The 25,563-nt window shown below is 39.2% G+C and overlaps 1 protein-coding gene across 3 annotated transcripts in view; it reads left to right on the top strand.

Annotated features, from left to right (window-relative positions):
* Kctd16 (potassium channel tetramerization domain containing 16) overlaps positions 1–20,330 on the top strand; it is a 282,111-nt gene extending 261,781 nt beyond the window's left edge. For all 3 annotated transcript variants that reach the window (XM_060377341.1, XM_060377342.1, XM_060377340.1), the window contains exon 3: positions 181–20,330. In XM_060377341.1, coding sequence (XP_060233324.1) covers positions 181–632 — 452 coding nt within the window. In that variant the 3' untranslated portion in view covers positions 633–20,330. The remainder of the gene's footprint in view (positions 1–180) is intronic.
* The last annotated feature ends 5,233 nt before the right edge of the window (positions 20,331–25,563 follow it).

The raw sequence follows: 25,563 nt of genomic DNA, 5'->3' as shown, positions 1-25,563 counted from the left end.
ATACCATATTCTACTAGATACACAGTCGGCTCTTCGTAATGGTCAGACATCCCTTAGAAGGCTGAGCTTCTGGGTGTTGGTGGTGTGAAACACCTAAATTCTCCGAGTACTCCTGCTTTCTGGCGCTCCATCATCCTGAGTTACAGGCATTCATTCTTTGGGTCTGTGTTTGTCTTGCAGGTGAGCCTTCCAGGTGGGCCTCCTCTCATTGTGATTGCTGCTGCAAGAATGGCAAAGGAGACAAAGGGGAAAGTGGCACCTCCTGCAATGACCTCTCCACTTCCAGCTGCGACAGCCAGTCAGAGGCCAGCTCTCCCCAGGAGACGGTGATCTGTGGGCCTGTTACACGCCAGAGCAACATCCAGACTCTGGACCGGCCTATGAAGAAGGGTCCGGTGCAGCTGATCCAACAGTCAGAGATGAGGCGGAAAAGTGACCTGCTCCGGACTCTGACGTCGGGCTCCAGGGAGTCGAACATAAGCAACAAAAAGAAAGCTGCGAAGGAAAAGCTGTCCATCGAGGAAGAGCTGGAGAAATGCATCCAGGATTTCCTGAAGATCAAAATTCCAGATCGCTTCCCTGAGAGAAAGCATCCTTGGCAGTCTGAACTTCTACGGAAGTATCGCCTTTAGGGGAGGGCTGGGGGTAGTCACCACTTTGAAATAAACCTCCCAAAAGGAAGACATATGTTGAAGGAAAAATAACAACTAGCGATCCACATTTGTTAGAACACAATAGTTCATTGATGTACTACTGCCTACTTTGCCTAGCTCACCTTAACGTGTAAATCCACAGGGTAGAATTTTTTTTTTCCAGATGTGGAACCAAAAGCAAGCTCTTGTGTTGTCCTTTCTCTTTTATTAACTTGGTCCCATGTGCTGAGAGGCTTTGGGAGTCATCTATCCCAAACCGGGGTTTTTTGTTTTGTTTTCTCTCATTTTCTGCCTCCTTTCGTTGGCCAAGGAAGGGCAGGAGATATGACCCAGTGGCATGTTAAGATTTTTATTTTTTATTGCTCCTTTCCTTTTGTTTATGGGGTGAGGGGAGAATGGCAGGTTTTTATGATTTTTTTCACTTAAATCTCTGTGTGCCAGTTTCTACTGAGTCTGTATGCATGAGCATTTGTGCAGCACAAGCACAGTATATGTCTGTATATATGCACAATGGATGCACATGACCCAAGCCCTGGGCAGCGGAAGGCTCACACCTGCTGCCAGCCACCCACATAAGAGCACTTCAGACAAAGGAGCCTCTGCCCCTTTATTAAAACCCTCCTGGGCAGACTTCCCAGCCTCCCTTGGCAACACTTTCTAATGCTAAATAAGTCCCCTCCCCCTCCACCACCAATCATCACAAATCCTCATTCTTATTTTGAATTAAATACCCTCAGGCTCTTTCCCTACGTTGGTGAGATGAGCTAGTCTAACCTTGTTTGTGTGTAACAGACAAGCAAACGTTCACATCCACAAACATAGCTTTGATAAGCCCTGCACTCAGCCTTCTCCATCCTTATAAGGCCGATCATCATTCTCTACCTGACTCAGAGTTCTAACTTGCCCACATTTTATTGATGAGGCCTTTTATATAATTTAGGCAAGTTCTCTTTATCTCCGATGACTTGTGAAACTATGACCAACACACAGTAATTGAAGAATTGTCCAGCCTTCTGTTTGCTTGTTTGAGAGGCATTGTAACCCCACATACTTCATTTCTCATAAGAACCTTAAATTATACCTGTACATTGTTGCTTGCTTGTAGCCAGGCATGGATGCCTCTGGGATCCTGGGGATTGGCCGTAGCCATGCTATGATTTAGTTGTACCATTTCTACAACATCTGTAATGACCCAAGTGGGTGGCTGGAGCACAAAAGTTACTAATTTGACTTTTTAAGATTTTTTTTAATATTCCTAACTTGTATAGATACCATCCAAAAGAAGTTGTTAACAGTGTCTATTCATGTGACTCTGTCTTCTATTAACCTACCAATAGTTCTTTTGTTCACTTGTGCTAAATGAATGTCCAAAGACAACTTTCGATTTTCAGCATTCCTCACACATCTCAGTGGTAACTGAAAAAAATGATTTGTCACTATTGTGTGCCAAGCATTCCTGATTTTTTTTTTGTTTTGTGTGTGTGTGTGTGTGTGTGTGTATGTGGGTATGCATTTGTGTGCATGTGTGAATGTGTAGCACAGGTAATAAAGGCAACCAGAAAATGTCTATGGAAGAAAAATCTAATGACCAGTTTCTTCTTTCTGAAAATTTCCATGTAGGCACATTTATTATTTAAGAATCTCCTCGTTGACTTATTGATACCTGTTAGTATATGATTGTCTTTTTTAATTTTTTTGTAATTCTTGACTACACAGGTGGATAATAGGGTAAGGCAATATTTTCTTGTCCTGAAGCTTCAAGTGAAGTTTAAAATTTTATTTACATGAAAAAGAAAGTTTCCTTCGTGTGCTGAGTTGCCAGGAAAATTATCATTTATGAAAGTGTTCTCTTGTGTATTAATATTTTAACAGATAGTTGATAGATAGCTTTGTGTGTAAAGCCTACTAATGCATCTTTATTCTCTCAATGTTTGTTCATGATACATCAAAAATATCATCATAGTTATTATTGGAGATACTATGAAGCATCATGGGTCTTAATGGGTCAAGAAGACACTGGATATAAACTGTTGACCAGATGATCATTGACTGACTCACCGAAAAGGCTGTCAGAGAGTCTGAAATTTAAATAAATTGGCCAAAGTCCCAAGTTCCTTTAAATTTCAGCCCTGATCATTATAGTATCAAGTCAGGCAGGCACTCAAGAACAGAGCTGGCCATCAATTCACTGCTTCTACTACAGTCGGCACATAGCAAATGCAATGCTGCATCCGAAGTATTGTAGCAATGTCCTCCAGGCTCTGTTGTTATGGCCTTTTTTCCTACGGGTACTCTTTTATACCCACGGTGAACAAACTTAGTAGTAGAAATCTGTTGAAAACAACATATCACTTTTATTTGGCACTATCTGTAACATGGCACTTGCCCCATGATGAAAAAGTTTAAACAGAAAAGATGAAAGACATGGCATTCATGTGTGGGGTTATTGGCATGATCAGGAGATAGCTTGGATCAGTAGAGGGCTTTGAGATGGCACCAAGAAGATAAAGTCTTAGGTGCCCTTTGGAATAGGGTTATCCAGTGTGCTCCTTACAGTCTACACACTGGAAATGAGCTTTGGCCAAGTGAACCATGAGAACAATCACTTTGTTATCCCTAGCTTCAGAGCCTTAAGTTCAGTCACAGACAGACAGACTTACAAAGAGTTCAGTTATTACTGTAGATTTTGACAGGGGCTGTACATTGTTGATATCAAGAAATGAATAGTGCTGGATTGTCAAATGAATGAAGCTAGACGTGCAGAGCCTTAGTTTGGGCTGCTTTCTAAGAAATCCTATAAGGCTAAATCCAAGGAACTTGGGGAGGTCATTCCCTAAATGGATATTAGTCTCCTGAAGCCAGGAACATATTCCCTAGATGGACATATTTATAAAGTCCTCCTACCCACTAATAGGAAGAGAACAGTATGCGAACAGCAGAGGAAAAGGGAAAATAAACATGTTGACATCATTATCCTAGTTAGCTCTTCTACTGCTCGGAAGAAGAGTGCACTGATTTATCGTAGTAACTGACCCAACGAAGTGACTCACAAACTTGCTGTGAAGTAGTCTTCTGTATGTGAGCATAGCGATCTTTATTGGCAATGCATGCATGCAGAGTTTTTAAAAGGGAGGAAGAGTGCACATGCTTCCAAGGTGGAATGCCTATTCTGGCTGACTCATTTTGAAGCAGCACTTGATTGAAAGAGGGCCCACATGAAATTGTCCATGTGTTAGTTGGCCTTATTTGATTCATAAGCCTTCTTTCCCACAGGCAGGTGTCTGCACATTCTCCATTCTCTTTGCCATCCCTGCATATGGTTCCGGGTTATGTTTGCTTCTCTAGACACTCCACCCTTCTGAGTGCTCTTTTGTATTTTTATTTTTCTGAGCAGAACATGCTCCAAGGGGTGGGGTAGGAGGAAGAAATGGCAGATATATTAGTTTGCAAAATTACTCTACTACACTTCCTACAATGCAAGTCAAATTTTGATTTTCATAAACTTTTCTTTGCTGTCACTTCAGTCTCCCAATTCGGTGTCTAGTAGAGTAGAGGAGCCATTCTCTACCACTGGATGCATTGTCATGGAATTTGAATAACATTGGCCCTATGCTTGATCTTTGTTAGAATTAATAAGAAATTTTCTGTGAATTTATAGGATGAGTTTTTCGTCATCTTGACATAACAGTTTTCTAAGAAAAAAATGGAGGGAATTATTTTTCCCCTGGTGAATCTGTGGCAGATAAATGTTTTTGCCAATTTGCATGCTAAGTTATAGGTTTCAGCATGGGCCATTTCTCTCTTTAATACTTTGGTATTGTTGGTATCTTGTAATCTTGATGGCCCATTGTTCCAATTTATTTATTTTCTTTCACAGTGTCAAAAATAAGACACTAGAGAAAGAATCAGAAAGAGCACTATGTATCTGGAGCTATGGTGGAGTAAGATGTCATTGGTAAGGGACTGTGCAATAACAGAAGTCTGCAAAGAAATTAGAGGAAATGAAACATACTGAAATGAGTTTGATATTATGCTGGTTCCAGATAAAATGGCTAACACTCCCCATCCCATCAGAAAAAAAAAAGAGTCTTCAGCCTTAATAACCACAGCTTTACAGTGCTGCCACAAGTTTCTTTTGAAAGGTTTGTTCTGCTCATTTTGTTATGGACATCAGAAAGAGGATTGTTACCCCTGGTAACCACTGCTGCAAACATTTCAGTGAAGCTCCATGTGGCACTTTCTGAAAAGGAGATTCCCTTACACTGACTTCAAAGAGTCAGAATCATAAAACTTGGAGCAGGGCCACGGAATCTGCATTCTCAGCTAGTATCTTTAATCATTTTGATGATCCAAAGACCCTATTTAAAGAAATTGTTTTGAGGAACATAGAAGAGTTGAATTTGTAGGTCAAAGCATATATCATTCACTATCTTAGCAAGGTCCACAGAGTTGTCTGGAATTAGGGTACAGTATATTTCCAAAATCCCTTTATCATTTCATCTGCTTTTCAGCCAAAGCCTCCTTACCATATGGTCTGTGTTTTGTGCCTTTCCTGGAGTCTGAAAGCCTACATCATTACAGATTTACCACTTCAGCCCCCATTCCTTGGTCAGAAAGCCTGTATTCAAGGGGGCTGTGGAATATCTCTGAATAAGGTGTATTCTAATGATACCCAACAGGGAATCAAAGTAATGCCTTTTTTTTTTTCAAGGGCAGCTTTTTACTTCATTACTCAGTTTGGGTCAAAGGAGTCAGAAAGCAATCCATAATTTAATGATTATGTTGCCCCAAAGCTAGTTCCATTAATGAAATATACTGATACCACCACAGCAAATGTGGAATAATGAGTTAAGTCAGCTGTTTAATCAATATAATCCTGAACCTTTGAATTGCTGGCTTTGTCCAGTTTGAGTCAATCAAGAGATGAGACTCATGGATAATGGAGATCTTGAACCATAACATTAACCAAAAATATAAAACAAAAATGCATGTATAAGAATAAGTACAAGATAAAGGTCAGAGGGAATTTAAAATGGTGACTCAACTATAAGGACACAAAGAAAGTAAAGTGCTGTAAGTTTTCCCAGTCAGTCTATCTGAAGAGATGGCCATACCATAGTCTCTCTCTGTCTCTGGCTCTCTTTCTCTCTCACACACACACACATGCTGGAAGGTTGCAATGATTCACCCAGTTGAGCCTATCACATAACAGAAGAATAACTGGATAGAAGACAAATGTCCACATGGTATAAGAAATAGAATAACTAACTTGTCATGCGCATTGGTGAATATTTATATAAATACAAAAAAAAAAAAAAACAGATGAACTTGAGCAGCTAAATAAGATTGTTTGGTCAACACACACACACACACACACACACACAGTTCATTTTGTTTCAGTCTATTGCTTTCCCTCTTTTCAAGTGGGAGGATGCCTTTATTGCCCTAGTTTCATAACCTTTTTTTTTTTAAGACAAAGCTCTTGTTTGTGAAGAAATTGCATTGTTAATTGGCTAATGAATTTTAAGACCTACAATGTCAGCCATGCTTTATTTAGAGAAACTATTTTTAAAAACATAAAGAACAAAATGATCCCTAGCCCAGCATTGTCAAGTGATTTGTCCTAGAGGAGGGTGGGGTAATTTTCCTGTTAATCGGCCTTATGAAAGCACTTAGAAGCCAACTAGATATTTAGTGATTCTGAACTCCTGTGATCTGCCCTGTCTTGTTAGGTTATTCTTAGAATGAATCTTTAGCTATTTACCTTAATTTGCACAATAAAAACAACAAAAATTCGGATTTTCTCTCTCTCTTTCTATCTCTCTCTTTGCTGATATTGGCTCCATCCATCACCAATGGAAGCAGAACAAGAAATGATACATAGCAAAACAGCGAAGAGTTTTTTTTTGGGGGGGGGATAAAAAGGTTTATTTGGCTTACATTTCCTCCTCATAGTTCTTCACTGAGGGAAGTTTTAAAGTTGCATCTGTGTGTACATGGCTTGGGTGTGTGCACATATATGCATAGGGACAGACACACGTTTTTATGTTCATGTTAGGCCCAGTGGTTAATATTTATGTGAGTAAATAGAAAAAGACTTTGGTTAACATTTTTAATAGGTTTTTAATTCTGAACAATAGGTTGTCATTGAGTACACTGACTAATTAGTATTGCTCTCCTGATATGGTATCAAAATATCACAACATGCCTGGGGTGGTAGGAGATTAAACTCCCCGCATATGTACAGTCAAGGACGTAATATTTCGTAAAGACAACAACAACCCAAACAAATAGAAAAGAAAAAGATGTACTCTCAGGAATTGAACCTAGCGCATGCTAGGAAAGAGCTCCAGAACTTAGCTACGACTGAAACTCAGAAGACTACATTTTGGAAGAATTCATGTTGGTCATTGATAGTTTTTCTCCATTTTAAACAGGGGACAGAGGTTTATCCTTTAGTGTATAAACAAATAACTTTAGAAATTCTTTTGAGTTGCATAGGCTGTATGCATTTAAGGCAGTTCTTGTCAACTAGGAATTTTGTGGTCCAGTGATCTTTGACAATACCTGAAGATATTTTTGGCCATCATAACTGAGGTGGTATGACTGAAATTCAATGAGCAATGCTGCCAAGACTCCACCAGTGTACAGAGAAAAACCCTCATAGCCAAAGAATTGTTTATTCTTAAACGCTAATACTGCCTAAGATGAGAAACTGAATTAAGGAGGTTTTTCCCCTCTCTCTTTATTTGTTTGTCAAGGCACCTCTATTGATTATTTGCAAACTCTTTACCATGTACCCTGATCACACTCATTTCTCATTCCTCCCAGCTCCATCCTCCTGCCTCTGCTCCCTCCCCTAACCTAAAAAAAATAATAAAAAGAAAGAGAGAGAGAGAGAGAAAGAAAGAAAAGAAAAGAAAGAAAGAAAGAAAGAAAGAAAGAAAGAAAGAAAGAAAGGAAGGAAGGAAGGAAGGAAGGAAGGAAGGAAGGAAGAAAGAAAGAAAGAAAGAAAGAAAGAAAGAAAGAAAGAAAGAAAGAAAGAAAGAAAGAAAGAAAGAAAGAAGAAAGTATACTCAAAGTGCAATCTGTGTGGTCCCGTATAGTCATTGGTGCATGGCCAAACTCCCAACTGCCAGCCTTTAAAAAATAACAGAGTGCTCTCCCACCCTGTGCTAGAAGTCATGGCTTCTATTCTACACCATATCTGTTAAAATCTTCCTGGTCAAGGCACAGGCTGAGAGAAAACAACAACCACCAACTAAAATGAATATGGGCTTTCTCTCATCACTTTCTGTAGATGTGAGAGCTGAGGTTTAGAAGAAGAAATAGGCCATCCTTTTTCAGGGCCATGGTAGGGAAGTGGCAGTCCGTGTCTTAGGCAGCCAGGGACCTGATGTCTAAGTTAGGCGGTCTGTCTACCTCACTCAATTATGCTTTGTTGATGTTGTCAGTCATGCTAACAGCTAAGTGTATTAGTTCTGAAGCACTTTGAAGCCTCTTTGTTTTGCATGACCCTGTTGAAATGTTTTCTGAGCTGATCAATAGTAGACTGCAAGGTCTCAAATGTGAAACTGGGAAGAGACAGAGAGTTCTCACAGTGAACCAAAGATTTCATCATTTTAACTTTTCATTGTATACCTTATTTCTTGGGGTTGATTATGCACTCATTAAAGATGACACTTAAATCTTGAAAAGTATGTTTTATTGTTTCATAGACTTGCATAGGGCTGGCCCTCACTCCCTGTTTTTATAGATATGACAAGCCTCAGCATAAACCCTGGATGCTGAGCCTCATCCAGTGTGTACATGTTGACTCTCTGAGGAAATGTGTGGCCTTAAATAATTTGATATAAATTTTAAATTAATCAGACCAGCATCAAAGTGATAGAATAAAGACTGGGTCATTATATCCCCATTTTACAAAAGGGAAATGGAGGGTTTTAATCAATCAATCAATCAAACATATATTTGTGTATGCATTCATCAAATATTGGTGGAATGCATGCCATGAAAACATCACTGCAAGAAACAACATAAACTAATAGGAAATCCAATATTGGATTAATAACTTGAATTCATATCACCCAAAATTATTACTTGTGTGTGTTTTCTATATTTATCCTATATGTATATATTAGATCAATATATTAGAATTATTAGTTAAATATAAAATTTTAAATAATGTATATTAAAGATCTGGCATTTCATACCAGAAACTCTACTCAACATTTTACATATCTTATCTCATTAAATCGTTTAATAATCCAATGGTGTATCCCCTGTCACTGCCGCTTGCCTTACGGATAAACTCCATGAAGCTCAGAAAGCAAATGCAGCACACAGGCCCATAAAACAATGTCAGCAACAAATTTTCACCTGAGCTTATTATATTCCAAAGGTTGTGGAGTTAACCATCTCGTTATACCATTATTTCTCTTTTTTAATTCTGAACTTTTATTTGTTTCTCCTTTTCTTTTACTGCAAAGAAAGGGTAGCCAGAATGCTCTTGGCCCCACATCCTTTCTAAAAAGAATGATTTATTTTAAACTACAAGTAAAATCAAACATGAATTTCCAGAGGCGATAAGGAAAAGGCAAATTTTGAAGGTAGTTCTCAGTTCTCTCCACCACAAGCTGGACTTGGCAATGCAAATTCTATGGGGAGGGGGCAGTCCTTGAGTATAACTGAAGACACCCTGTCCAGACCCATGGGGTGTTTCCTCTAGGCTTCAGCATTAAGAGAGCTCTACCAGAGACTAATCGCCATTCTGTGAACTGCACCATGGCAAATTTCCAAAGATCCACAACAGAGAGGTGGCTGTGCACACGTTTATAGAGACATGTCTATGTATCCTTTTGACTTATTTTGACTTTTAAGCAAACATTAGCTTTTGTTCAAGTCAGATAAAAAAAAATACAAATACATTGGCTTTCCATGGTATCTCATAACTACTCTTCTGAGCTGGAGAGGGAGAGAAAGCAAAGAAATCACAGTGAAATACAAGAGTGTGTGTAAAGAGCATGGGCATGTGTGTGTGTTTTTGTGTATTGGTGTATCAATCGCATGTATATATGTACATATGTGTGTACATCTATCTAGATGTATATATATATACAGATAGCTATATATCTATACATAATTATACACATAAACACATAACTTGAAATTTGGAAATTTTCAGTTTAGGAAACTAATTATTACATTTTATATTGGTTTCCTAGATAGTCCATTGTAGTTCTGGTTTCCAGAATTCTCTTCTATGATGAATGTATATATTTATTAATAATACAGAGAATAGGATACAAATACCTATGGATAAAAAAAAAACCAAGCAACAAAGAAACAAAAATGTATTTAGAAAAATGCCAAACCATTGGTTGGAATTTCAACCTATGTGTTTCAAAATATTTTTTATTACAAAACAAAACAAAGTAAAAGAAAGTAACAAAACGCCGTCAAATTTCATTTGGCTATTTTTAAGAAGAAAAGAAAATTGAAATGACAGCCCAAACTCACTGGTTACAGCCCAGTGCTATTTCACTCACCTGCTGTTGAATTGCCCTCTCCTGGTTCATGGGGTCTGTGAGGCCTGCACTTCTGAGTGGCGTCACATATCTCTTTAATTATTTCGAAGTTACAGCAATCAGTTGAAAATATGCATATTGTAAATAGTTGCCAAATCTGCAGGGCATGCCGAAGTGATAACTGAAAATTCTCTACTCTCTCTCTTTCACCCTGTTTATGCAAGCACCAAAAGGTTGCTCAGGGAAGGAAGAGCATTTTCAAACGAGAAGAAAGCACGACCAACATGTTTTTGTATAGGCAGAAGAGAAAAATGTCCAATTTGGGACAAAAAGGTACACTCTCTTCTCAGCCAGAGTCAAGTGCTTTGGCAATCGTGGGAGAATGTGAGAGGTGTTTGAAGTTAACCTATGCAAGCTTCCCCAGTGCTTCTTGACATCAGGTTGTAAGCACATAAGCCTGACCCTTCAAAGACAGTCTGCTTCCCAAGCTAGGGCTCAGTTGAGAGAGCAAGTTTCCCTGTCCTGGGGACCTATCGGGAGTGTCCACAGAATCAGATACCTGGGCACACAAGTGAGCAATTCAACTCCATAGCCCTCTGCAGGTATGGTCCTGAAGTCTTGAGAAAACAACAACAACAACAAAACCCTTTTCTTTATGCTTTTTAATCAAATGTTTTAATTAGGTATAAGAACTTCCTTTAATTATTGTTCCCAACATTTTGGAAAGGAAAGAAAGTTTTCCATCATTTTCTCTTTGAGTTCCCTTGCAGTTTTCTTCCATTTGTTTATTTTTTATTTTTTTTTAAAGTGAAACTGAACATGAGGGATTTTCTTAATATGTTCTACTTAATTTGGAGACTAATATGGCAATGTAGTTTTGGAAAGCATGCAGGGTGGGGAAGTGGGGGTATCAGCCTTGGTCATTACTGTTTCTCTGCTAGGAGGAACTCGATTCATCAATTTTGGAATGGTATCCCATTAAAAACACAGGCAGACAATGACTTATGAGAGCGTCCTGTCAGAAGTTACTGGGATCAGGGTCCCATGGGACACCCCTTAGACTGGGAATAGTGTTCAGCCAAGTCCACAAAATCTTTTTGTTGTTGAGAAGTTTGATAGAATTAAGTTCTCATTTCCTACATCCTCTATAACTAGCAGAGCACTAGGTAGGGGTCAATAAACAACAACAATTCCTTCAAATCAAATGTAGTTGTTTGAACAGTATCCACATCACCCTGGACCCTTCTCAGCTCTGAGGCTGTGGTGAACAGGCTGCCTGGGGGGCAGGGGGGGGGTCTGCAGATACACTCAGCAGGGATTACCGTCTCTCTCCTTGCATCTGTCTCTGATGCTTTCAATGTGATGTCACCACACGTGGAAGCATCGTCTGAATCTTGCTGGAACTAACACACAGTGGTGACTGACAGGGGCCTTGCTCATGTTCTTTTTTTGCTGACCTCATTGAGGCATTTGATGGTGGGTCAGTTTTTTGCACATTGATATATATATCAAGCTACACCCATTGAAATTACCTCCTCTTTTTTCCAATGCAGTTTGCTTGTACATACGTGTAATGTCAACTTGTTTACAGGTATTTTTTTTATTTTATTTTTTTTGTGTATAATTGTGATAGCAGATTTAGCTCAAGCCCTAAAGGAATCTGTTTACTTAATGGTGTTAAAAATGAATGTGCTTATTACAGTATAAACATCATTAATTATGGACTCACATGAATGCATGTCTACATGTCAGCAATTTCCAGCAGCTCGGATATTCAACAAGAGTCTGCAGTCTGTGAATAGCAAAAATACATAAAGTGCTGTGACTGATAACTTAGCTGTTTACCTTGCTTTGTAACCTTGTAGAGCTTAGCCTGCTGTATTTCTTTCTTATGTATTTGATCTTTTGAGAGAAACATGGTAAAGAATACTACCAATGTCCCAGTAGAATGGCACAGCATTTTGGCAATCATTGGTCATCTCAAAAGGCAAACACCTACAGATGGAACAATAGCTTGAGCAACACATGGGTGTATTCATACATGTAATCTATGTATGTAAAATCTGCAATGCCAATTACTACCATGCATCCTCACTGCCAATGGTAACAAACAATTTTCTTTGGAATTACTGATGGTTATGGAAAGAAATAATTTTATATTAACTGCTTTCATATTTTATTTTATTCTTATGGTAGGGTAGATGATACAGGTGCCGTATCAGTATTGTAAAGTTGTGTGGCAAAAAATACAAAAGTAATTCTGTGGATATATTTTAAAAGGCAGAACAGAAATATATTTCAGATTCTTGTGTGAATATAATTACAAAAATAGTTAACTATTTTTATGTGTTTCCATAATAACTCCATTTCATATACATTGTAATTTAGCACCGATCACAATAAATCATTTGGTAACATTTAGTTGTTACATATATTTTTTCAGTACATATAAGGAATTAATGATTCAACATTACTTCATGCTAATTCAGCATTTTACATGAAAGATAATTACTGTTGCAGTTAGTTTATTTTTAGTTCTGCATGGCAGCTTGCCAAATAGAAGTACAAGAAGGAGGGGATTTGATAAGTTGGTTATTTAATATAATATAGAGATTTAATATATTTAATATTAAATTGCTATTAGGTCAATGAGTGAAAGCCCTGCCTCTGCCTTTTGTTGATTAGATGTTTTTTTGTGATAATTACTTATTGTTTACAAAAGACACTTCATCAGGCTCTGGTTTCTTGTCTGTAATGTAAAACAACAGTTCTTGTGAGCATTAAATTAGACAATCCGAGAAGATGATTTATCAGAGTGTTTGACACATCAAATAGATGCAATGTCAATTCCTACAGTCTCATTCTTATCGCCTCCCAGATACTAATTTTAAAATGGGGTTTGGCTTCAACACTCTACCTGTCTGTATATATTTATTGATCTCCTGTAATTTATAAAATTGCCTATAAATATTTAGTATAATTTTCGATCAAGAGGGCGAATTATAGAGAAAAGGCATTCCCCCAAATAGAAGTTTTGAAAAGAACTTGGTCGTGGTGTAGTGGGTCCAAGCAGCACACTTTCCCCATAACACACACTCAAAATGCAAAGAACCGGATGGTGCACAACTTTACAAATACGCCATCTTTCATGCATTCCACTTTGTAACTTCAAAGTATTCTTCACAATATTTAATGTGAGTTCTATGGATTTTCGCAGTAAAGGATCTTTCAAACTTGCTAACCCAGAGCCTCCTACACTTTGCTCGTGAAAGCTGCTTGCAAGTTTGAAGCCCTCTTTTGGGAATTGCTGATCCACTCCTCGTCAAATACAAGGATAAAACAATCTGAGACTCTGGGGTAGGGATGAGGGTGTTTATTTTAGGTGTGGAAGACCTGGGTTTGCAACCCCGCCTATGGACTCAGGCTAGAATTTCTTTTGTGCAGCTTTCATGTAAGTGACTGGTGACAGTTAATGTCTTTTTCTAACTCCACAACGCCTGCTCATACATGGACATAGTGCATAGTTACTGACAGCCAAGCAGCAGAAAGGAAGGACTCCAAGGTATAGGCATCCATAGATACAGTCACCCAAAGCACATATGGGGTGGGGCGTGTTTCCATAGGCTGAGTTTCCAGTTGTCTCTATTAAGACAGAAATTTCCCACCATATTGAACCCAGAAGACTAGGGGAATAAGAACTCACACAGTTATAAGCAAGAGGAATGTTTGAGAGAGACTTGTCTTTCTTGATTTCTTTTATAATTTATTCACTTTGTATCACAATTGTAGCCTCCTCTCTCACCTCATCCTGTCTCCACCCTCCCTTCTTCTTCCTCCCTCCCCATTTCCTAGTCCACAGAAAAGGGAGCCCTCCTCCCCTAACATCTGACCCTACCCTATCAAGTCTCATCAAGATTGCCTGCATCATCTTCCTCTGTGGCCTGGCAAAGCTGCCCAGTGAGGGGAATGATCAAAGACTCCACCCTGCAGGGGATTGAAGAAGATGGTGCTATTTACAGCCAAACTTTGAGCAGAGTAAAGGGAGTCTTATGGAAGATTTGGGGGAGGGGAGATAGAAGGACCAGGAGAAGACAGGTGCTCCACCAGGAGAGCAACAGAGCAAACAAATCTGAGTCCAGGGTGCCTGTGAAGACTGATGCACCAACCAAGTACCATGCATGGAGATGACCTCGATCCCCTGCTCAGGTGTAGCCAATAGACAGCTCAGTCTCCACTTGGACTCCCTACTAAGGGGAGCAGGGGCTTTCTCTGACATGGACTCTGATTGCTCTTTGAGAGAGACTTTTCTTATGCATTGGTAGGGGGAAGGCTGTAGGGCTTCTGAAAACCTTAACCTGTGCTGGGAAATTGGGAAGCAAATGACATCCAAAGCCCCAGAAACTGGTTACAGTAACTATATTTCATCAGATTCGGCCACAGGAAAGGCACCCACCCCTGCCTACTGCTCTAGTAAGATAGATGAGAAAAAAGTTTACATCAAGAGGAAAAGTTGTACTCAAACTTTCTCACTACAGCATCAAAGTATGAGCAGCTGCAAGGATTTCACTGCCCTTGTTCTGTTTAACACAGAATTGAGTTTCCGCACACACCCAGGCTTCAAGGACCCGGAAGTGGGGTGGTAAGAACACTTCACTATTTTCTCATTTTGCCTGGAAAGTGGGGGTAGGAGAGGGCCGGTGGCAAGTGGTGTGCATCAGAGGAAAGACTTCTTGATAGTGTTTTTTTTTTTTTTTTTTTTTTTTTTTTTTTTTTTTGGAGAGTTTTGGGAGGAGTGTTTCCTCCTTCATGTCAGTACTAAGGCTATAAGCCAGTCCCTGCACACAGCCCCTGTCCAGAAACTCATCCCTCTGCCAAATAGACTTCAACAGGACTTGATCAGAAGTATCATAGCTATGAAACGAGGGCAGAAGAAATAGCCCAAATCACCACCTTCACAGAGAATACCTCTCCTCCCCTCTAATTTTAGTCCAAAGGCAGTGTTTCTTTCCATGTCTATCTAACACTCAGAGCTCCCATCAACCCCAGCTTCAGTGGCAGCTGTCAGTGAAAGAGGTCCTGGTGGGTGTTTATCCCAACAGGAGGCTAGCCAAAGTTCCTCTCCAGGTAAGACAGCTTCAGCCTCAAATAAGGCATCCTCATCCTGTGAGTCCACAAAATTATAGTATGTCAGAACAGGCAAGTAAGGCATGATGCTGAAATGCTTAGAATGCCAGAGAGCTTCCCTGGGGCCATTGCGGATCCTTAGCAACACGGTCTGGAGAGCACCCCGATCAGAGTCTGGCATGAAACTCAGCCTTCCCTTGTTTTTCTCTTTCCTCTGGTCCACTGTGACCTGCCTTATCTTCAGCTGGTATGAAATGCTGCTACCCTGTAACCAGGCCAGGGCTCACATATGCCAGTGAGATCTTACCTGCTACATATACATGATGGATACTAGGAAGCACTGGTATCTCTGAGACCTGAAGCCACACAGCTGCATATACTTCATGACGCAAAGCTTTCAAAAAAATTTCTTTCTTACCCTCCTTCTGCTTCATCAATTCTTCCTTCCATTCTTTACTTTCTACTCTTTAAAAACAAATCAATGTATTTATTTATTTATTATTTACTTACTTACTTTCATCCTGATTTCAGCCTCCCTCCTCTCCTTTCTCTCACATACCCCTCTCCCCCTTTCTTCCCTCTCCTCCTCAGAGAAGGAGTTAGTCCTTCAGGGTTACCAACTGTCTCTGGCACATTAAAGTCTCTGTGGGATGATGCATATCCTATCCTATTGGGGCATGACAAGGCAGCCCAGTTAGTGCAATGGGATCCAAATGGAGGCATTAGAGTCTGAAAAGGCCCCTGATCCAGTTGTGGGGGATCCACATAGAAACCAAGTTTTGCATCTTTGACATACGTGCAGGGAGCCTAGGACCAGTCGATACATGCTCTTTGTTTGGTGGTTCAGTCTCTGTGAGCCCCCATGAACCCAGGTTAGTTGACTCTGTAGGTCTTCTTGTGGAGTCCTAGGTCTCTCCAGCTCCCCTAACCATTTCCCCAACTTCCATAAAACTCCCTGAGCTCTGTCTAATGTTTGGCTATGGGTCTTTGCATGTGTCTCCATCAGCTGCTGGTTGAAGCCTCTCAGAGGAGGTCTTCTGTCTACAAGCACAACAGAGTAACATTAATAGTGTCAAGGATTGGTTCTTGCCCATGAGATGGGTCTCAAGTAGGGCCAGTTTTGGTTGGCTTATTCCCTCAATTTTTGTTCTCGCTCATCTCATAGGCAGGACAACTTTTGGGTCAAAGGTTTTGTGGGTGTGTTGATGTCCTTATCTCTCCACTCTCTCCCTTTTTATTCTTAATCGGTTTTAGGAAGAGTATCAAGCTCTGCAGCAGGGTGGTATCAAATTCAAGGTTCTTCTGCTTTAGTTCCCCAAGTGCTGGGATTACAGGTGAGCACCACCAGGCCAGGTTAAATTAAGATATTCTTCTCTTCATTATCCTGGAGTCTCCACTTCCATCTGTGATTTCCTTATTTCAGTCTATTTTATTTTCTTACATGTGAAGAGAAAGCAAGAGACAGAGCCAGAGAGAGCCAGAGAGAGACACAGAGCAAGACAGATACTGAGAGAACACTATATGGCAAGTGTGATCCATCACCATCGTACACAGGTCGTCTTGCTCTCCATATCTGCTCACAGTGATGACTCAGTAGGGACATGCCTCTGTATGATTTTTGGACTTTTGCCACCCCTCTTTTCTACAAATCTTCACCTAAGATGTGTCTGGTCTCCTGTTTGGACACAGAGCAGAAGAAACTCGAGGATTCTCCTAGATTTACCATTTTAGACTAGTTTTGTCTGAGGTCCCTCTGATGGGAAAGGAAGGGCAGAGAGGAAGTGATAGAAGGCCTTACACCTTTTTGGAGTTTGTCACTCCAGAACCATTGTAAATGGAGGAGCTTCCCTGACTCTTCATGCCCTGAAGTCTAGTCTTTTCTCTGCTAGAGTCCACATATGTACAGCTTGGACTAATATTCCACAGCACCCTAAGGCTTTTCTGGGCAATCTGCTCCATCTTGTGTTATGCAAACCCACCTCAAGTTTCCATCGTGTCTTCAATGTGAAGAGAAACTAACACATTGGTGAAGATATGAAACTCAGCTGGAATTAAAAGGAGCAAAACCAGCTCCAAGGTTGTGCTGTATCTCTTTGTCTGTAGGAAGAGTGGTCTTTGGTAAATAAATATAAAATGTAAAATATATATATTTATATTTATTATATACATTTACATATACATATTATATATTATATATACATTGTATATAGAATATATTTATATTTATATATATTATATACATTTACATATACATATTATATATATTATATATACATTATATATATATTTTACATTAGGATGTTTTAAAATAAGGTAAATGTCTTGCTCTGTCTACACATGGCATTAACAAATATGAGACACTATGGCACATAAATAGTAACCAGGTCTGCATACAAGAGGTGTGTTATTTTGTCTATAGAGCAAATGAATATTATGGCAATTTCTTGGGTTTATCCTTTAAAGACATGGTTATCCATGGGTTCCTCAGTAAGGTCAAGGCTTATGCTTACGATTTCCACAATGTCTTCTTGCACCTTAACAAATTTTGTGAGAATGCTTCTTCATCCAGTGTTTTTGAAAGTGGAGGAAAAGGTCTGAATCTTGGGTGTGACCACAACCTATGTCCTCTCACATGATTCACCATGGGTCTGGCTGGTTACCGTTAGACTATATGGTGCTTTGACGAAACAGTGGAACTACAGCAGATTTAGAGTTAGCAAAATTAAATATAAAGTGTGTTTTGCTGTACTTTTTCATCAATAAATAAATGTTAACCAAGAAATAATATGTAAGAAGTGTTTTGTTTCAAAGGAGATAAATATTTTTCAGTCATGACATATGAATAATAGAGACATTGTCATCTTAACCCCAAGATATGAAAATTAATAAACAAAAAGATATCCCAAATCCAAGAGATTTTTATCAATAGAATCCTGGTCAGAATAAGTGCCAAGCATGGAAAGATCTAAAAATGTGGAAATACTATAAAATAGAGAAAATAGCAAAATTAACAATAAGTAAAATGACTGTACCTCCTTAGTACATGATTTTAGGGCTTTCTCTGGACCCACCATCATCAACATAACTTTATGAACCTACTGCTTCTCTCTGATCCTATTGCTGTTTCTGCTATAGTTATTGTCACTGTGAACTTCTCAGAGAACCTCCATGAAGAGATAAAGAACAGGCAAGGGGGCAGCTCCCAGACTTGCTATCTCAAATCAAACTCTGTGGATTAGTTGCATAGATGGACAGGCTCTCAAGACTAACCCCTCTTGACCTGACTGAGTCCTGCTTGATCTGAATCTGAATTTTAATAGCTCTTTGTGGTGATCCATGCACGAAACTTGAACTTTATTCTGTAGCTGTGATGAAATTAACAGTGATAACCTCAAAGGCAGAGTGAGGTTGGCGAGAAAGTGGTACATGGGAGTCTCGTTGTTGTACTTGGTTATAGATCATCAGATACTATGGAAGTTCCAAAGAAGTAAAAATCCAAAACCAAACCAAAACAAAACAAGCAAACAGGCAAGCAAACAGAAAAGCCTTGGCTGGAGATATGGCTCAGTGGTTACGAGTACTGACTGTTCTTGTAGAAAAAGGAGTTCAGCTTCCAGCACCCACATCAGGTGGCTCACGGTCACCTCTTTGTCCAGGTCCATGGGATATTATGCCTTCTTCTATGCCTTCTTCTGGCTTCCACTCACTCTTCCACTCACTTACACATACCTAATTCAGACATGCATATATATATATATATATGTATATGTATTATGTATAATATATTATGTGTGTATAACACGTATTTATTATCAAAATAAAATAAATATTTTAAAAGGTCCTTAATACATAAGAAAGAAAAACATGCTCTGGTGTTAGATGCATTGCTTTTCTCAATATAAGAGTTTAACAACAAAATGAGGCAATGATTGCAAAATAATATATCTTCATAGTTGATATTTCTTCCTTTCTCTTTCATTTTCTGTATATTTTTATTCATGTAGGTATAATATTTATTTTCAGCAATGAATTAGCTACAATATACACAAATAAATATTATATAACATGATCTATTAATACATTCGTATTCACTTCTTCATATGTAAAATAGATTAGTTATACATTGACAATAACTTAAATGGTTTTGTAATTTTAATTTTCTGATTACAACATGCTTTTACCTTTTACAGGCAAATTAAAGAAATACGATTTTTATCGGTAACATTACCTTTTAAAGTGCTAGCATTGAAGAGATTGTGCATGCTAAACGTTGGTGATGAAAGTGGAAATTCTCAAACGTACAGTACTGCTGGGAGAACGAAGAACCCCAGATACTATGAAATCCTGTTTAGTAGTATCTAGAAATCCCACCAAAGTCTTATTCTGGAAACAGAAATAAGAATCTACACAGGATGCTTCCCCTTTGCGAGATGTTTCAAATAGCAAAACTAAGGTATGCTGATAGAAATGGGGCTAGCAGCTACCATCCCAGAAGAACGGGTGGGTGGTAAGGAGAGCACAAGATGGGGACTTCAGAAGGGCAACAAATATTTTATTTCCTACCTTGGATTGTCAGGAGATAGAATTCACTATAATAGTTTAATAACATTCTACTTATCATGGCTCAGGGTTCTTTCATCTCTACAGTGCTGAAAAACTGCACTTGTATTGGGTTTTCACTGTGATCTGTGTCAGCCCAAGCTATAGCTCTGGATTAGGCATGGGATTACGAAGGGGAAGAGTGGGCCTTCAACGGCCTCACTGTGGGGCTCAGGAGGAGAGATGATGATTTAAATGATTCTGGACTCTGGGCGTTTCCAACCAACAGCAGTTTTGTGGAGTTGCCACCCAGTCACAAGCTGAGGAACGTCAGCAGGACTTCATGTTATTAAGATGTTAGAGACTGGGAAGTGTCAATCGCTGTTATCATTTTCATGTACATCCTCCTCAATATTTGTTTCAGTTTTGCTCCTAGTCAATACGGTGCCTACCTGTTAAATTAAAAAAAAAAGAATAGAAAAAAAAATCAACTTGCAAAGACATTGTAATTCCTTTGCAGAGACAAATGCTGTTAAACTTTACTGTTTATTTGGTGTCAATAAAGTTTAGTGTTTATTTTATTTGTTTTAAAGTGAGGTCTTGTTAAGTGCACTCTTTAAAAAACAGTTGTGCCCCTCTTCCTTCTTGTTTGCTTTCCCTTTCTGATTTCTTCCCTAATGTTAAATTCATCCAAACAATGAAAGTAAAATGAAACTATTTAGCTCACTGTCCTCACAATACTGCCACCTTTTGCTACTGGGGAACATGTTTAAGATGCAAAGTAAAGATGCCGGCTTTGATAGGCACCCCATGATTATTTTGAACAGAGCCTCCTTTTGGAGTACCATACTCTAAAAGTAGTCTGCTAGCTGCGGACAAAGGTCAGGCATCATTTGTGGTTATTTAAAGCCATGAGCCTCATCCTCCTTCCACCCTGAGCTATTCTGAGGTGGAGAGACAGGCTGAAAAATTAACACTTGAAGACCCTTTGAAATTATATCAACCAGTGGCTCTAAACTGGACCATCTGTGCTTCCTAAGGGACATTCACAGTGTCTGCAATTGTAGCTGCCATGGTTTGGCAGCAAGGATGCTGTATGCTAAGGACATCTAGTGAGTGAAGGGAGCTGCTCAAATGTCTATGGTATTTGATAATTCTCCCACAGCAAAGGGTCTTCAAATATGATACACCAATGGTGCTGACATTGACATATGACATTGTAAACATAAGCTGGGAATTGTGTGTGGTGTGATATGGCAACGAGTATGTAGATTAGACCTCCAAATAAGTATGAAACTGATAAATGTCCTTCATCTTCAGATTCCTTGATGGAAGGAGAGAGCAGATTAGTTTATTCCACAATGCTTCGTAACACAAAAGTCAACTTCATTAAAATAGATGAGTGACTATATCAGAATTAGTCAAAATTAGTCTAAAAAATTAACTAAGGCAGGCTTGTGGTAAAACAGTAAGTTCATGACCCTAGAGCTGTCTGGAGTCACATTACCCTGGCTGACAGTATCCACACAAACTCCTTGTGAGGTCAGCTATAAGAAACTAGAACAGCCAGCTAGCCAGTTGTCCTGAATAAGAACATCAAGAGAAAAGTGATGGGTGGGAATGGTCCTCACTGTCAAGAATCCCGATTGTTGTTCTGACACAGTGGACTCACAGAGGACCTTGTACAAATCATACCGGGCTCTATAATTACTTATCATTGGTAAAACACAGAGGATGAAAGAAAATTAGCATTTTTGCTGATGTTAATATTTTTTTAGGTGCTCCATAGGTCTACTTATCCCTAAATATACCTCAGTGAAGTGGATGTTGGTGTCTCTTTGTTACACACAAGCTAAGTGACAACTACCACCCAGCAAGCAGTGTGGAAGACCATGCACTAACTTTCCTGATAACCTTCACTTTGCACTTTTCTGTAGAGCCTGTTTTCTCAAACTATCTATCTATCTATCTATCTATCTATCTATCTATCTATCTATCTATCTATCTATCTACATATATTGTCCTGCCAACAAGACATGCAGAGGTAAGAAAGAAGAAGCAGAAATTGAGGGAATGGCCAACCAATGACTGGCCCAGCCTGAGACCTATGCCATGAGAAAGAGCCCACCCCTGACACTATTGTGTGACACTTCCAGACAGGCACCTAACTGTCATCTGAGAGGCTTCACCCAGCAACTGATGGAAACAGATGCAGAGACCCTCAACCAAACATTAGGTGGAGCTTGGAGAATTTAATGGAAGAGGAGATGAAGGTTTGAAGGAGCCAGAGAGGTCAAGGACACCACAAAAAAACATACAGAATCAGCTAACCAGGGCCAATAGGGGCCCATAGAGATGGAAACATCAAAAAGAGAGCACACTTGGGATAGACTGGGACCCTCTACATGAATGTAACAGTGGCACAGCTCTGTCTTCCTGTGGGATTCCTAACAGCAAGCTGTATCTGACTCTATTGTCCGCCTTGGGATCCTTTCCCCAACGTGGGCTGCCTTGCCTAGCCACAATAGGAGAAGAGAAGACACACCTACTCCTACTACAACTTGATATGCTAAGGCTAATTGATATCCATGGGAAGTCTTTCTTTTTCTGAGCCTTTTCTGAGGAGAAAGAGAGGATAAGAGGATGGCAGGGAGGTGAGGCAAGAGGGAGGGACCAGGAGGAGAAAAGGGAGAGGAAACTATGGTAGGCATGTAGGATAAGTTAATTAACAAAAAACAACAAATTCATTTTTTTTTCTAGATTTCTTCGGTTAGCACATAGAGCCTAGCTGAAGCACTAGACATTTTATAAATACTGTCATTTTGTCATTGCTTTCATTTTATATTTATGATAACAATGAATGCTCCCTTGGAATATGAGAAATGGCTGCCTAGAAATTAAAGAAAGTCATGACTAGCAAGCTCCCTTTGGAATAAGAACCTCTTGTCTTTTGTGGCTCTAACAAGAAAGGCTTAGAACCTGACACCCTAAACTTAGAGACAGAAATTGGACTTAGCCAGGGGTGATTGCCACATTTACCATGCAGAAATGTTTCCCCCCCTCTGGTGTCTGAAGCTGCTAATACTGACACTGAGCTGACAGCCTGCACCAACAACTGTGTCCTTCTCTTTTGGTTACCAAACTTTTGAAAAGGAATCCAAGGGATGTATAAACATCAGGGAATCAGATCCCAGTTGTGGTGGTGAGTAAGTTAGTGTTAGTAGTGCATTTTGGGTGAACATTTATAGGGCAGACACTCACACTGAGGGAGTGAGGCAGCCCCGAATATGACTTTAGACTTTCTTGGGATCCTTTAGCACCTTTTCCCAGCAGAAAGATCACCTGCAAGCTTAACGCTTAGCACCCACCTCTTGGGAAGCCTGGGTAGTTCTTAAAGGACAAATGTTTTTTAGGAGCAAACGAGTCATAATACATTAGCACACATCGCCCTCCGGACTCTCAACAATTGTTATACTCTTTTCCCCATAAATGGAACCAAACATCATTAGTCCTGCTTAACTCAGACTTTAAACTCTAGCCCATAATTTTTCTTTACATCTTCTGCCTTACTGATAAGAGGCATCTAAGCTGTTGTCAGGGGATTTAGGCTTAAAAGTCTTTATCTTTCAGTCAGCCCTTGTCCAGGTAGGAGCTGAGTTGGGTTACCTGGGGCCAGTTTTTAATCTCAAGGGGTCTGGAGTCAGACTGTAAACATCAAAGTTGTGATAAGGTGGGAAGGTGAAAATACATAGAAAACTTATCTTAGAAGATACCAAACCCTTGCTGAGTGATCCTTCCAGCTCATGACTCCATATATGAAGGCAAAACAGCTCTCAGTCGCCCCCACCCCCCCAGGTAGCTACTACTCTGATAATCCTACTGCTAGAAAAACATGTTAGGTTTAGATTCATGTTGTTGGGGTTTGAGATTTATGCCAGACAGTTACTAACTATAGTCAGGCCCTGCCTTAATATTTATAAAGCTATGCCAAGTGTACATAGAGGTCAGAATGCCATGTTCTAAAAGGTTAAAGATTATATCAAGCTTTAAAATGATTAGATGATTAGATAAAATATGTTCTAGTATCCAGGTGTCACCTTCATAACCACAAAGCCAGACTGTATAAAGTACTGCTTTTTAGATAACATACAATCTGAAAAAGTATCAAGAAGGGTTGCATTTAACCATCATTGTCTCTAGCTGCATGCCTTGCAAATATAGTGGTAAAATGAAAATAAGTGACAAAATGAAGAAATGTATACTAACTAATCATTTTATACCCATTCTTTTAAATTTTCTTGACATACTTCAGCCAAAGTTGTAAACATTCTTTTATAATCAATATTTTTACAAGTAATTTGGTTTTTATCCATAGTAACAATGTAGACTAAAAATATATTTTAAAGTATCCATATTTTTGATGATATTTTTATCTAGAAAGCAAATTATAGCAACTTGATAAGTCAAAGATTCTTTCATATTGTTTCAAAAGGTTACATTTTTCTGTTTTCAAAATTGTAGTAACAATTCAGATTAACGAGACTCAGCATTTAAAACAATTACTTAAATGAACATTTTAAGTTACAATTCATATTTTTACAGACTTTTTACCAAGCTCCAGCTTTCAGTTATTTAATAAGGACAGCAAGAATCAAAAGGTAGAATGCTAAAGGGACCCAGAAGTGATGTGAGTTGCTTCATTTTGCAGATTGATCTTCAGGGACCATATTGCAAACTGCATTGATTCCTAACTACCAAGGAACAAGGAATTGGAAGCAAAACAGAAACAAGGAGTGATATACTCTAGAGGAAAGACGCTTTGTTAAGCTGAAAACCTACTGCTTTCATGCCACCTGAGAGGGTCTGATCAGTTTGTCATGAGCAAACCTGAGCAGTTCCTTAGCACAACTCCAGCCCATCTTCCAAAGCCTACCTTGTCTTTATTATTTTCAGCACAAGTTCGGGAAGTTACGGAAGGGCCTCTGAAAAGGTGCAAACCTAGTGTGATGGAGGCCTGTTTCTTTGGCTTAATCAGTGCTGATAAGTATAGACAGAGCACATATTTAGTTCATGGTCTCATGGTGCCAGTCTTTTTGCTTTATTTTCTTGTGGCATTTCTGTCTGCAGGATTCTGCAAGTCAGGGGACTGGAAGCAGAGTCCCCTCTTGGATGAATGTCTGGGCAGAGCTGGGCACATTATTTGGGCAAATTGCCTAAGCATTTATCCTCTCTCTGGATGATGAAAAAATAACTCTTTCCTTCTTTCCTTAAGTTCTCTCTCTCTCTCTTTCTTTCTTTCTTTCTTTCTTTCTTTCTTTCTTTCTTTCTTTCTTTCTTCCTTTCTTCCTTTCTTTTTAGACAGGGTCTCATTGTCTCTTCAGTGCTAGGATTAAAGGGATACACTGCCATGCTTCTTGACCTACCTACAGTGTTCTTAGGAACATTAGTGATTAAGACATTGACAGTATGTTGATTTTGACTTTCCAGAATATGTTGATAATTTTGATAGAATCTTGGTATTGAAGGACCAGATAATAGCAAAACTGGATTTTGTTGTTTTCATGAATTTCTTTTCTGTGTATCTGTACTGATCAATGAATCAAACATTAATGAGGTGGCTAGATTGTTAAAAGTATCATCCAGGTAGGAGCTGTTACTAAGACCAGCAATCACACACAATATCTGAAAATATTTTTCCTTCATCCTTTTCTTATTGCTTT

Source organism: Meriones unguiculatus, chromosome 2 (assembly GCF_030254825.1).
Source record: "Meriones unguiculatus strain TT.TT164.6M chromosome 2, Bangor_MerUng_6.1, whole genome shotgun sequence".
Classification (NCBI taxonomy): Eukaryota; Metazoa; Chordata; class Mammalia; order Rodentia; family Muridae; genus Meriones; species Meriones unguiculatus.
The sequence above is the reverse complement of the archived record's forward strand: the minus strand, read 5'-3'. Positions and strand labels throughout refer to the sequence as shown.